This window comes from Belonocnema kinseyi, chromosome 9 (assembly GCF_010883055.1).
Source record: "Belonocnema kinseyi isolate 2016_QV_RU_SX_M_011 chromosome 9, B_treatae_v1, whole genome shotgun sequence".
NCBI lineage: Eukaryota > Metazoa > Arthropoda > Insecta > Hymenoptera > Cynipidae > Belonocnema > Belonocnema kinseyi.
This window is the reverse complement of record NC_046665.1, coordinates 60,343,048-60,356,711: the sequence shown is the minus strand read 5'-3', so window position 1 is coordinate 60,356,711 and position 13,664 is coordinate 60,343,048. Positions and strand designations below refer to the sequence as shown.

Here is a 13,664-nt window from a genome sequence, read left to right as displayed (position 1 = left end):
ATTTATCGTAGAACAACCTCGATCAACTTTTAATAACAACCTTTAGCAACGACAAAACAGCCTCCAATAACAGTCAACACTTACTTTTAGCATTAACAATAACACTCACTAGCAACAAATAATAGCATCATACATCAGCATGCTACCATAAAACTATAACAAATATTAGGAATGGGAATAACAATTCTTAGTAAGTTCAATTATAACCTTCAGCAACAATACAAAAAAGCCGTTAGTAACAGTCAATAATAATTGTTATTGACGCTCATCAAAAATTCTTAGCTACGGTCAACAACAAATTAGCAAAACTTTTAGTAACAACTATTAGTTACGGTTAATAGAAATCCCTGTCAAGATTAAGTACAGCCCTTCGTAACTATGATTCTCATAAAAACAGCCTTTAAGAATGTCTTATAATTCTCAATAATATCTAAGCAATATTTAACAACGAAGCAATCCCGATCATGATTAATTAAAACCCTCAGCAGTACCATACAACAGATATTAGTAAAGGTAAATAAAAATTTACGAAATTTAAATTAGACCAAAATCCAAATTGGATCGTTGGATTCTTGTTTTTTTTTTTTTTAACAGGATTTTGCAATAAAGGTAAATAAAAATTTGAATTAACGCTCAACAACAATCCCTATAGCAGCAGTAAAAAAACCGCCATCAAGATTATACAAAACCCTCAGCAACTATAAATATTATAAAACAACCCCTACAAATGCTCATTAACCATACATAACATCTTATCAACATATAAAACGACAGAGCTCCAATCAATTTTAATTGCAACCCGTAGAAACTCAGCAACACTATACAAAACAACCTTAAGCAACAGTTAATTTAAGCTCTTATAAACGATTAAAGAGAATCCTCAACTAGGATAAACAGCAACTTAGCACGTTTCAATAACAACTATTAGCGACAAGAAAAAATCCTTTATCGAGATTAAGTACGACCATCAGCTTCTATAAGCCTAATAAAACAATCCCTAACAATGTTTAGTAACGGTTAATAACATCTTAACGACATTTAATAACCAAACAAGTATAGTCAAGGTTAATTCCAACCCACAGAAACTCAGAAAAATGATGAAACAACCTCCAGCAACGGCTATTATAGCAGCTCTTATTAACGTTCAGTAACAAACCATAGTTGGGGTAAATAAAAACTAAATAATGTCCAATAAGAACTATTGCAACCGTAAATTATAACCCTTGTTGAGATAAGTACAAACCTCTCCAATTAAAAATCTCATAAAGAAACACCTAAAAATGTTCAGTAACTCTCAATAACATATTTGATTTGAGCAACATTTGATAACAAAACAACCTCAATCAAGGTCAATTAGAACCATCAACTTAACCATAAAACATCCTTTGGTAACGAGTAATAATAATTCCTATTGACGCTCCACAAGACTTCTATTGATACTAAAAAAATCCCTAACTAGGGCGTAGAGCAAATTACCAACTCATAACACTGGTTTTTAATGCCCAATAACATCTTAGCAATGTGCAATACGTGCAACCCTCGTCAACATTAAATCTCATAAAACAACCTCTAACAATGCACAATAATGTTTAATAACATCTAAGCAACATTTAATTACGAAATAACCCCAATCTCGGTGAATGGCATAACCCTCAGCAGCATCATATACAATCTTTGGTAACGCTCAATAACAACTCTTATTAAAGTTTAACAACAATATCTAGCTAGGATAAACAACAACTTTGCCACTTTCAGTAAGACCTATATAAGCAACGGTAAATAAAAATTCTTATACACATTAGGTATAACCCTAGAGCTATGAATCTCGTAAAACTACCTCTAATAATGGTCAGTAATGCTCAATAACATTTTGGGAACCAAGCAACATTAAATAAAGAAATAACACTAATTACGGCGAATTACAACTCTCAGTAGCATTTAAAAAACGTTAGTACCACCAACGAAAAATCTTTCAAAAGTTTGAGAACAATCCCCCAGCAATTATAAAGAAAACCCCCTAGAAAGATTAAGTACAGCCCTCAGCAAATATAAATCTCGTAGAAAAACACTTAAAAACGCTTAATAACGCTCAATAACAACTTAGCAACATCTAATAACGAAAAAATCCCAATCAATGTCAATTACAATCAGCAGCAGCACTATGCAACAACTTCTAGTAACAGTCAATATTAATTTTTATCAGCAATCAAGAATAATCCTTAGCTATGGTTAACAACAATTCAGCAACATTCAGTAACAACTATTAAAACTGTAAATTAAAATCCTTTCTAAAGGTTATCTACAGCTTTCAGTAACTAAAACTCTTATAAGATAACCCTTGCCAACCCTCAATGATAATTTCTAGCTGGGGACAATAACAACTTAGTAACATTTAATAACTTAAGAATTCCAATCAAGTTAAATTGCAATCTTCAAGAACTCAGCAAAAACTTGAAATCTCTAGTATGATTATTTTTGTGATTTTTACCATTATTTTTAACTACGCTTTTAAAAAATGCAGATAATTTGACATTTAAAGTATGTTCTAAATATTTTTAAAAAACAAAGATAATGTTTTCAAGAATTTGTGAACTTCCCTAGTGGAAATGTATTTTCACGATTAAATACAACATCGTGAAAATTGTAATGTAATGCTAAAATTGTAATTACTTCAAAATATTTTTTGTAATATTAAAAAACTTACAACAATTTTCTTAATAAACAATGGAAAGCTGCAAAGACAGATACTAGAAACTACAAGTTTTTGCTAGAATTCGGACGCATTTACGTACATTAATTTAAGGGGGGAGTTTACCACTCATCAGAGTGCGTGAACTGTTTGGTTCCGATTTTTGTGAAAATTTAAATTTATTAAAACAAAAATACCTTTGTTTTATACAAGTTAACGATAAAAGCTTATAGCTCACTTGTAAAATAAGGTCCAAGAGTGAGTTATTCAATTTTATGGGAAAAAATTTCATATTTTAATTACTGCTCACTTTTTCTTCTTTAGTTGTGAATTTTACAAACATAAAATTATCGTCTGCCGAAAAACATGTTAAATGCGTGCATCTAAAAAATTGTAACCAAAAATGAAATAGTTCACTGTTCAGTTAAAAAAATAATTTGGCACAAAGGGAAAGGAGGTTTGAACGAACTAAATTTTTAACCACAAATAATGCATTTTCCATCAATAAGATGAATTTTAAAACAAGAAGATTAATTTTCCACCAAAAAGTCGATTTTTCAACACAAAAATTAATTTTTAACAAAAAAAAAATATTTTAACAAAGTATTTAAGTTTTTGAACAGAAAAGTTAAAGTTTTAACCAAAGAAATTAATTTTTTATCAAAAACAAATGAATTTTCAAACAAGAAGAATAGTTTTCTAAAAATTAACTACATTTCCAAAAAATAGATGAATTTTCAATCAAAAAGATCAATTTTCAACATAAGGAAAACGAAGCTTAAAAAAATTAGTTAAATTTTCAAACGAGGAATGACCTTTCAACCAAAAGAGACGAATTTTCAATAAAATACATGAATTATCATTCAAATGGTTAAAAGCCGTTGAATTCATATAATAGGGACAAATTTTCAATAAATCACATAATTTCTTAACTAAAAAATATGCACGCTGCGCGGGCACATTCTCAATGCACGCTGCGTGCGCGGCACTTTGCGCCAAGTTTGAGCGCGCCTGGAATGCGCGGGTACGCTCTCGCGCTTCGAGCTCGTTTCCGTACGTTTAATGCGTACACTTGAATTAATTTTATCAAATATTGTAAATACTATAACTTAAATCGAAAACTGTGATTTAAAGTTCTGAGGAATTACAGCCATAAATTGTAACTGAATGTTTTTCGATTTGATTTTAAAGAAGGTTCTCAAAGCACCTACGGCTTTGACGATCACCTTCTCATTACGAAACTTGTTCTCGATAATTCGTGTCCACTTGAAAAACTTCATCAAGATCATTTGTAAATCTTGTTAAAATCTACTAAAAATAACGCTTTAAATTTATGGATCTCTTAAAAAATCAAAATTGCATATTTTTGGAAATGATCCAACTTTTGTCTAATTAAAAACTGTTATGATAATAGTTTCGAAAAACATATTTTACATCTAGTAGAAATTTGGATTAATATTTCCTAACCTACTGAACAAAATTTTTTTCCATTTTTAGAAAATTTTCAAAATGTTGAAAAGCATATAACTTTTTGAAGTTTTATCGAATTTAAAAATTTCATTAGAATAATTTGCAATTCTTTTTGATGCGTATCAGAAAACTTGACAAGAAGTTCTAAAACTCATAAAAAATTTTATTCAAATTTTGAAAAAGCAGAGACTTTTTGAATTTTTGTTTAATCAAAAAAGATAACGGGCATAGTTTCTAAATATATTTGATATCTAGTGATGAATTCAAATGAAATTTTATAATCTTTTAGAAAAATATTTATTTGTTATTTTTCTGAACATTTTCAAAATTTTCAAAAGTATATAACTTTTCTAATTTTTGTCGAAATTAAAAATTTTATTTAGATAATTTGCAAGTCTTCTACCCATCTATAAGAAACTTTGACAAAAAAAATTTTATTTGAAAATTTGTTTTTTTTTTTCAAATTTTAAAAATGCTCTAAATTTTTTTATTTCGGTTGGAAATATCAGCTTAACGAACTTAGCCTTCATTTTTGGAACCTTAAGAAGTGTATAAAAGGCTGACTTGATTGGACAAATTCTTCAAAAGTTAGCGTGGCTACAACATTCAGGTAACCATACATACAGGCATACAGACAAACATACAGATACATACAGGCATACATACAGACATACACACAGTCATGCATACAGCCAGACATACAGACAGACAGACAGACTTATCTTATGACAAATCTTATGATTTTCGGATTCTGTGAATGCCGAAACGTAAAGATCCGTTAAAAACCAGAGATCGAAAATTTGGACGATTACATTACACTCTCATGAATAAGAATGTAAAAACAAACTTTTTTCCAAAAATAAATCAAAAACAAATAAAGACAAATTTTCAACCAAAGAGAAGAAACTTCAACCGATAAAATTTTAATCAAAATAGGTTGAATTTTACCAAAAAAGAAGACAATTTTTTTTCAAACCAGTGTGTTTTTTCAAATTTTAGAAAGGGTTGTTTTTAGTTTTCACTAAAAAAAATAGAAACCTTTAGAAAATACGTAGTTTCAATTTTTTCAGTAGACAATAATGTTATGTTTGCGAAATTCAAAACCATGAAAGAAAAACTTACGATACTCATAATAGCAAAGTTTTTCTCTTTGAACTGAATAACTGACCATTTAACTATATCTTACGAATCAACTGTAAACTTATATTAATAATTTGTATAAAATAGTTATTTTTCATATATTAAATTTGAATTTTCGCAGAACTCGGACCTGAATAGATTGCGCACCCTGATGAGTGATGAACTTTGCCATACTTAAACTACGATATTTAATAAGGATAACTATGAATGCAAAAAAAAGTAAATGGTGGATTTAGAATACAAAAATGACCACGAATGAATGTTTACAAATAACGCCATTATGAAAAATCATCAAATTAAATTCATGGTGCAATTAAAAAATTAAAATTAAAAGTAACGCGGAAACCCCTAGAATATCGAATAATTCAGAATTTTGAGATTCTAAACTGCAAAAAATCTAAAATATCTTTAAAAGAATTACAAACTTCGAATTCAAACCAAGCTCAATTTAATTCTAGTTATTCACAAAATAAGAATATTAAATAAAAAAACAATACTGAGTTTGGATCTAACTTCAGGTTAATCCTTTCATTTTATTTTCAATTTTGCCTTTACAACTGACTCTAACTTAGTATCAGTTCCATGATGTCAGTTCTAGCCTGCTAAATTCATTTTGGTTTTCGACGTATCTTCGAGTTACATTTTTTAGACATGTTTATTCTCAAGATAATAACGAGTAAAAATTAAATTAGACACTTAGAGAGTCTCGAAAGAAGAATGGTGCGAAAATCAGTTCTCGTTTACGACCTGCTCAGATCGGAGAAGCCCAATGTAGGATTGACCAAAAACGAAATTGCTAATCGCTTATATGCTAAATACGGTTTTACACCCGGTAAAGGAATCAAACGGCAAATCGGTGCAGCTCTTCGACGCGGAATGGATTATGGAATTTTGGCGAAATATACAAACAAATATAGGTTATTATTGAAAACATTAAATTTTAGGTTATTTTTCAATATAATTTCTAATGATTTTAAATAGAGTTGTACAGTTCAATTTAATAGGTCTATATTGGTCTTAGATTCTCATTCTAAAAAGGATTTATTAATTATTTTCAATTTCGTAATTTAAAATTAGGTTAACATTTCTGGATAGTTTGAGATGAATGTGTAAAGAAACTCATTAATACGATTTCTTCAGATATGATCTAGATTCATTGAAAAATCCCCTTCGAAGAAAATTTGGAAAAGTAAAAAAAGAGAAAGTGACTAAAAAACGCCGTAAAGTAATTAATAAGGAGAAAGTTCCCATGCCAACGGTACCTGAATTGCCTGATTGGACTCCCAAGAGACGAAAGCTTCTGGAAGAGCCTGTTTCAAAAGTTAAAAAATAACCCGATACTCGATCATAATTTATATCGCGGAAAAAGCCTTGTGAAGTCTGGTTCTTGAGCACCGTCTGAAAAAATACAAATTTTAAAACGGCAATCAATTTTTTTTCAAGTTTCTATTTTATTTCAAATTAGCAATAGATATACGCGCACAAATATAACAATTGTAGATAAAGCAAAAGTTTTAAAAAGGGCAATATTTCAAATGGAATGAAAAGGAATTGAACTTGTATAATTTCTAAATTGATGTTTTGAATTGAAATATTTTTAATTCGAAGCTCCCAAAATTAGAAAATTTAATAGAGGAGAGTACCCAAATATGAGATACCAACTCTGTTTGGCGTGATTGTCGGAATTCTATGTACTGAATTTAAAAGTAACATAGGTCATTTTAAAGGAAATTTAGTTTGTCATAAGAAGCAGAAATAAAAAATTTTATTAAAATTTTTTTATGCTGAAAATACAAAAAATGTAAACAAGTGCTTTTTCCAAACTCGTCAAACTATTTTCATAATGTGAGATACCCGAGGAAATAGCTCATAAAATGCAAAATAAAGTATTATTTTTAATGAAAAACTTCATTCTATGTTTCCGAAGTATAAATTTACTGCTATTCAGATATATTTAGTTTTTGCAGTAGTCACAAACACTTTTGTAAGCAATTTGCCCCGCGCAGCCGCAGTGTTATAAAAACCACAGGCATCTCATATTATGAGAACCACACCGTGCAACTATGCACTTGCTATGCCTGACCTGTACAACGAAAAACTTCAACACTATCGATATTTTCCTACTTAGTTATTCAATCCCCATCACTCCAGACAAACTTTACTGCTAAATACATATTTAATGAATAATAAATAGGGTTTAAAGAATTCCCTTCCAAGAACTCGACCACCATCGATTTCACAAAAAGTTCGCCTATAATCTTTAGAAGCCCAATGAAAAATGGACTATACCACGAAATTACTCTTTCTTCAAGGGCTACAAGTTAGTGATAGAATCAACAGAATGGGTCTCTTAGTTTAGCTGATACCCCGCTTTCTCATATTACGAGAATATCTCATATTCGAGTACTCTCCTCTACTGGAATTTTGGAAATTGGATAATTTCCTTGTAAAGGAGTTTAAATTTTTATAATTTTTAATTCAAAGCGTTCAAAATTGAATAATTTTCCTTCTTCACTGAAGAATCTCGAAATTTAATGATTTCAGATTAAAATTTCGAAAATAGGATAATTTGGAAACGGTCAAAATTAAATATTTTCAGATAAGAATTCTGAAAATTGAATTTAAAACCCAAATGAACTAAAATTATATTATTTCTGATTAGGAGTATTCAAAATTTAATATTTTCAAAGGGAAAATTTCGAGTGTAAATCATTTTTAGCTAGGAGCGATTAAAAGTATTTAATTTTGTCCAGAATTTTCAATTGTCATTACACAACAAATTATAATTCAAAATCAAAATTGTTAGACAAATTTCTTTAAGGCCAAAAAATAAATTCATCGTCATTCTCACAGTTCAAAATAAAATATTTTTCAATTCTAAACCGTTAAAAACTAAACAAATCCGAACTTCATTTGAAACTGGAAAAATATTTGTCACCAAGAATTATTGTGATATTCAAACTTGGTACACTTAAACGCTTTAAAATTGCAATTAATTTCACCAAAGGGACAAAATGAAAATTTAGGAGTCAAAATGAAAATTCAGAGCTCTAAAATTGTAGCATTCAAAGTTTAAAAAATTATTTCATTTCATATAATTTAAATTTGATCTATTTTGATTTTAAACAACAACATTTTAAAATTATAAACAGATGAATGTTTACCACCTTATTTAGAAATTATTCATTCATTAAATTCTGCACTTTGAAATGATTCCATTTTTTTAAATTTTCAACTAAAAATCGGTATTGCATTTATAGTTAAAAATTAAAGAAAGTGATACAAGTTTCAAATATTCAATATCTTGGAACATTTTCCAATACAAAATAATTTAGTTTTCAATGCCTAGTTCGAAAATGATCTCATTTTTAATACTTGAATGTGAGAAGTTATTGTCCTAATTTTTCAGGATTTTAAATTCATTCTGAAAGCTTTCAGTTTAAAATTGTTCAACTATCATGTCTTTAAATTCAGTATTCTAAGATTTAGAAGAAATTAAAAAACCATAGAATTTTGAACGTTTAAAATTGAAACCAAGTAATTTAAAATATTTAAATCTTAAATTATTGAATTAAAAACTTACTTAAATTCAAAACAAATAATTTAGAATATTCAAATCTAAAATTATTACATTTAAAACAGCCTTTCAAGGGTTTAATATAAAAATTACAATTTTAAAAGATTTAATACTGAAATGGTCCTGACATTTTTATTATTCTAATTTGAGAATAAAAAATTATAAAATTTAAAACCTTAAAAAATGAAGAAATTTCTTTTAAAAATATGTCGAATATAAGCTTCTAAAGCAAATAATAACTTTAATATCAAGGCTCAAAAATTAAAAATTTTCAGGAGTGCGTATTCGAAACCAATTTTTAATTAAAATAATAGAAATTTGAAAGGTGACAAATCCATTATTTTTATGTGTCATACATTTTAGTATTAAGTGACATATTCAAAGCGATTTAATAGATATTTCTGATCTAAAAAATTAGATTTCTGTACAAAAAAGATTCACTGTTATTTTCACCATTTAAAATTGAAGAGTTTGAAGACGAGGAACTTGTTAGCTTTCTAACTTTTAAACTTTTAAAATTCATAAATTTAAACAAAAAGCGTTAAAAATGAAAAAATGTCGATTTTCTTTAAAATTGAATTATTCCAAAATTAGGAACTTGAAATTAAGTAATTAAAACTAAATCATTTTCAAACCTGAAAATACACACTAGCCCAAGCTTTACCTTTTTAGTCAAATATTTTTTAATTTAAAAAAAGTTAAAAATCAGATATATGCTTTAAATCCTTATTTGAATTTTATCATTCATTTGAATGATGAAAATGAATTAAAATGATTTTACATCATTCAATGAATATTTTAAAACTAATTTTTAATTGAAATAATAATTTTATCTTACTTGTTTCACATTTTTCTATGAAAATTTGACATTATGTTGTGTCAATTACAAAATACAATATGGAAAAAAACTATAAGATACAATCTCCATACATAAAGAATTTCTAATTGAAATCTTGAAATTCAGCATTGATTTAAAAAATTTGTAAGATTATATTCGAGCAGAAACTTTCCCATAACATTTCTTTTCCGCTCGGATAGATGTATCCTGTTAAGCGAAACTGAGTTAAACTGTCCGATCGTTAATTTTCGTTTTTCTTGGTTCGAAATCATCTTCGATTTTTCTGAGATCGGTATAGCAATGGCCATTTATCGCTGATTTTCCGGCATTTAATAGTTCATATAACATATACTAAAATAAGAATGGAGTTCCGCTCGGAATTGATCGGAGGTCGGAACCCATTGAGCGCGATTTTTCCAGAGTCGTCGACCCCGCTTGAAATGAACCGGCCTTTTTGGCCTTTTCTAAGATGACCGCTGATGTAAGAGTTTGGTTTCAGGATCGGACAGACCGTAAAACCGTCGAAAATCGGCATGGCCAATTGACAGGGAGACGTAATCCTGGACATCCGGTACCTGTTATCTGCTCTTTAAGATTTAGTTTAGCCCTCATCTTGTGGCACCTCCTTCCCACAGTCCCGTTTCTTGCGAATTCACCTGTGATGTTCCGGAATTCCGGAAAGGAAATCCCCTATAAAAATATGCCCTAAATCATAAAAGGAAGAATGAGAGAAGTTCAAGAAATTATAGTCGGCAATTTTTCATTTGAATTTTAAACTTTCGTGGTTTTATGGTTAATAGATATCCTTTTCAAGTTGCACCCCCACTATTAGGAATTAAATTTTTCTCGATTTCTCAGTATCTTTTATCCATATGCTCCTCGACTTTTGCAAATGCGAACTTTTTTTTAGTTCCAAGTATATTTAGCATAGTTTTACAGTTTCCTGAAGGCTGTAGAAAATACTTCCGAACAATTTCGCAGAAAAAAATGTTAAAAAAAGCTAGCCGCCAACTTTTGAATACTTTTAATAACATTTTGAAAATTGACCATTTTTCACAAATTTCTCGTTTAGAGTTTCAAAAGTACTTATTAAAGTTCTCTTTCCCTCCAGAATATTTTTACCAAAAAGCTTGGTGACACTTTTTAACCAAGTCGAAATTCAAGAACGTTAAAGTGAGCCAAATTTTTTATTTAAAAATTTTAAGATCCCAGGGTTCTGTCCCTACCTACCCCTCCAGATAAATTCTTCCCAAAGGAATTGTGAAAGTTTTCGATTAAGTCAAAATTCAAAGAACTACAGCATGTTAAAGTAAACCCAATTTAAATTTTGAGTTTCAAGAGTTCATATTAAAGTCCCTCCCCCCTCCGAAAGAGTTCTGCTAAAAGGTCTTGCGAGATTTTTCGATCAAATCAAAACTCAAAGAAAAGAAAATTCTTATGAGACTTGTTTGCCGAACTCTTCGGGTGGGGAGGGGGCGGGGGGTCTAGAGCTCTGATCAGAACTGTTGGAAATCAACATTTTGGTTCACTTTAACGTGCAGTAGTTCTTTGAATTTTTACTTGATCGACAAGTGTCACAAGACTTTTGGCTACAAATTTCTTATGAGGTTGGGGAAGGGCATAACTCTATCAATAACTCTGCAGACTCTCAACATTTTCAAATTCACAAATGAGCTGCTGTAGTTCTTTGAATTTTGACTTGATTGACAGTTTCAGAAGACTTTTTGGTAGAACTCTTTCGAAAGAGAGGCGGAGGTGCAGGGTTGAACTCTGATTAGAACTCTTGAAATTTTCAAAATTTAAAAATTCAAAAACATTTGGTTTTAGTAAAGGGGCCGTAGATTTATTCTGGGAGGGTCCAGAGCTCTAATCAGATCTTTTCGAATTTTAAAAGATAAATTCGTCAACATTTTTCAATTTTTAAAATTTTGTTACTTATGAATGAATAACATTTTTATGTTTTCAAAATTTGAAGAAAATAATAAAGAACATTTTCTTGAAAATCCCAAATTTTTTATTCTTGTAAATATTTTTGAAAAGTAAACGTAATTTAATTAACGTAACCTAAAAGCGTAATTTTTGTTTGTTTTTTTTTCTCATATGCAATGAAAAATATCGCAAAAGAACAACAGACATTTTTCATAAAACTTTTTTATATGTGCAAAGTTTTATCTTATTATTTTTTCTTATCTCTCATTGTTTCCAAGAAAATCTAGAAAATTCAATTGTAAGAAAAAATAATTCTCCTGGCTAAAAAAGTTATTTAGCGAGCATCAAACTTATAAGATATCTTCATTATTAAAGTAAAAGTTAAACAAAAAATGGCAAAAAATTTAAGTGGGTCTTATGAGAAAGCAATTTTTTTTAATTATAGAGGTTGAAAGAACCAAATTCAGGTTTTTTGAAGAACAAAGCACAACACGCAAATATGCTCAACTTTTTAGAAATGTTTTTTTTTTTTGAAAATCGGAAAAAAACGTATCGCTTAATTTCTTCTAAAACAGTACATATTTCGTCCCCTAAAGATTATGCGATTTCAAGTGTTCGGTCATTTACAATTTAAATGTTCTCTTCTATCAATAATGTTTAGAAACATTTAGAAATAAATTTAATGATGAAGTCAAATGATTGCTTTGAAAATTTCGATATACAAAATTGATGGTGCAGAAAATTCGTAAAACAGATAAACAAAACCTAAAAGCAGTCACTAAAAGTTATATTCGTGCATTGTCGTAAACGAAACAAGAACCCCCTCCTCCGTTTTTAATGTTACGTAATGTGTGAACGCTCCCTAACTCATTATTTATTGTTCGATTGACGGTTATATAAAATAACTTACATATTTCGTATTTATGAATGGGGAGGGGGGGGGGGCAAAATGTAACAAATGTTCATAAGAGGGAGTCAAAAATCACCAAAAATATTATTACATTATAAGTGGACGCTCCTCAACATTATTTGATTGGAAACGACCTATTTTTATAAAAATGTAATAAAATTACTTATTGTTGTTTTTCTTGAAATTAGTTTAAAGCCGATTCTAAAAAAATGGGAGATCTTATGTCTAAATTTGTCGTTAAATATTGAATCTGAGCAATCAAAGTTCCATTTCCGCATATGTAATACGAGAAAAACATGAAATTACCTCGCAGCAATAAAAAAGGAGGATAATTAATGAAAAGTAAGGTCGACGTTTCGCTTTCTGGGGATTTAGGCCAGGGAAACGAAGGAAGGCAAGGGAAGGGTCTGGGACGCATAAATATTTCAAGATAAAATTCAGTGGCAAAGAGTTAGCGCATTGTTGGCTCATTGTAAGCCCTACAATAGGGGGTGTGAGGCAAGTATCGACAGCACCGGCTATTGTACCTAAATTGCATGTTGCAAGCCAACACAATACCCACCGATTCCTATTCCCTGCTTGCCCCCACGTTCAACAGATTAAGCAGCGACAAAGTATAGCTGTAAAATCACGGATGACCGCCATATGCTCTCCCTCCGCTTGAATTACATGCTGCCACTGGTCGAACGTAATAATTAGAGGTTCATCGAGGATTTGTTCGATTAGTAACTACGACCAACCGGAACAGTCTTCCTGCTCGCGTTGCGTTCTATCGATTCACTTTCCTGGAAAAGTCATAGCGATGATCGTAGGCGTTGGCCAGTTACATTCTTCATACCATGAATTATTAACTGCAATTTTCAATTAAAAATTAGAAGAATAGTGTAATCAATTTGTAATGGATGAGTTTAACATTGTTTTAAAAATAAAATCAAACTTCAATTACTGGGCTCGAATTAACCACACCACTGACACTATTAACATTTTTTTTTTGAAGCGATGAAATTTTTTCTAAGTTTCCAGCTAATGACATTATTTTTTACTTTCCCTTGAAAATACTTTTTAACTTTTGCATCGCTAATTAACGGAAAATAACCATACACAAATATTA

General features: G+C 29.7%; 1 protein-coding gene across 1 annotated transcript; it reads left to right on the top strand.

Annotated features, from left to right (window-relative positions):
- The first annotated feature begins 5,858 nt into the window (after window positions 1-5,858).
- Window positions 5,859-6,726, top strand: LOC117180081. The gene is made up of 2 exons (XM_033372398.1): window positions 5,859-6,216; window positions 6,440-6,726. Exons 1-2 carry the CDS (start codon window positions 6,017-6,019, stop codon window positions 6,630-6,632), a joined length of 393 nt encoding a protein of 130 aa, XP_033228289.1. The 5' UTR covers window positions 5,859-6,016; the 3' UTR covers window positions 6,633-6,726.
- Window positions 6,727-13,664: the final 6,938 nt, after the last annotated feature.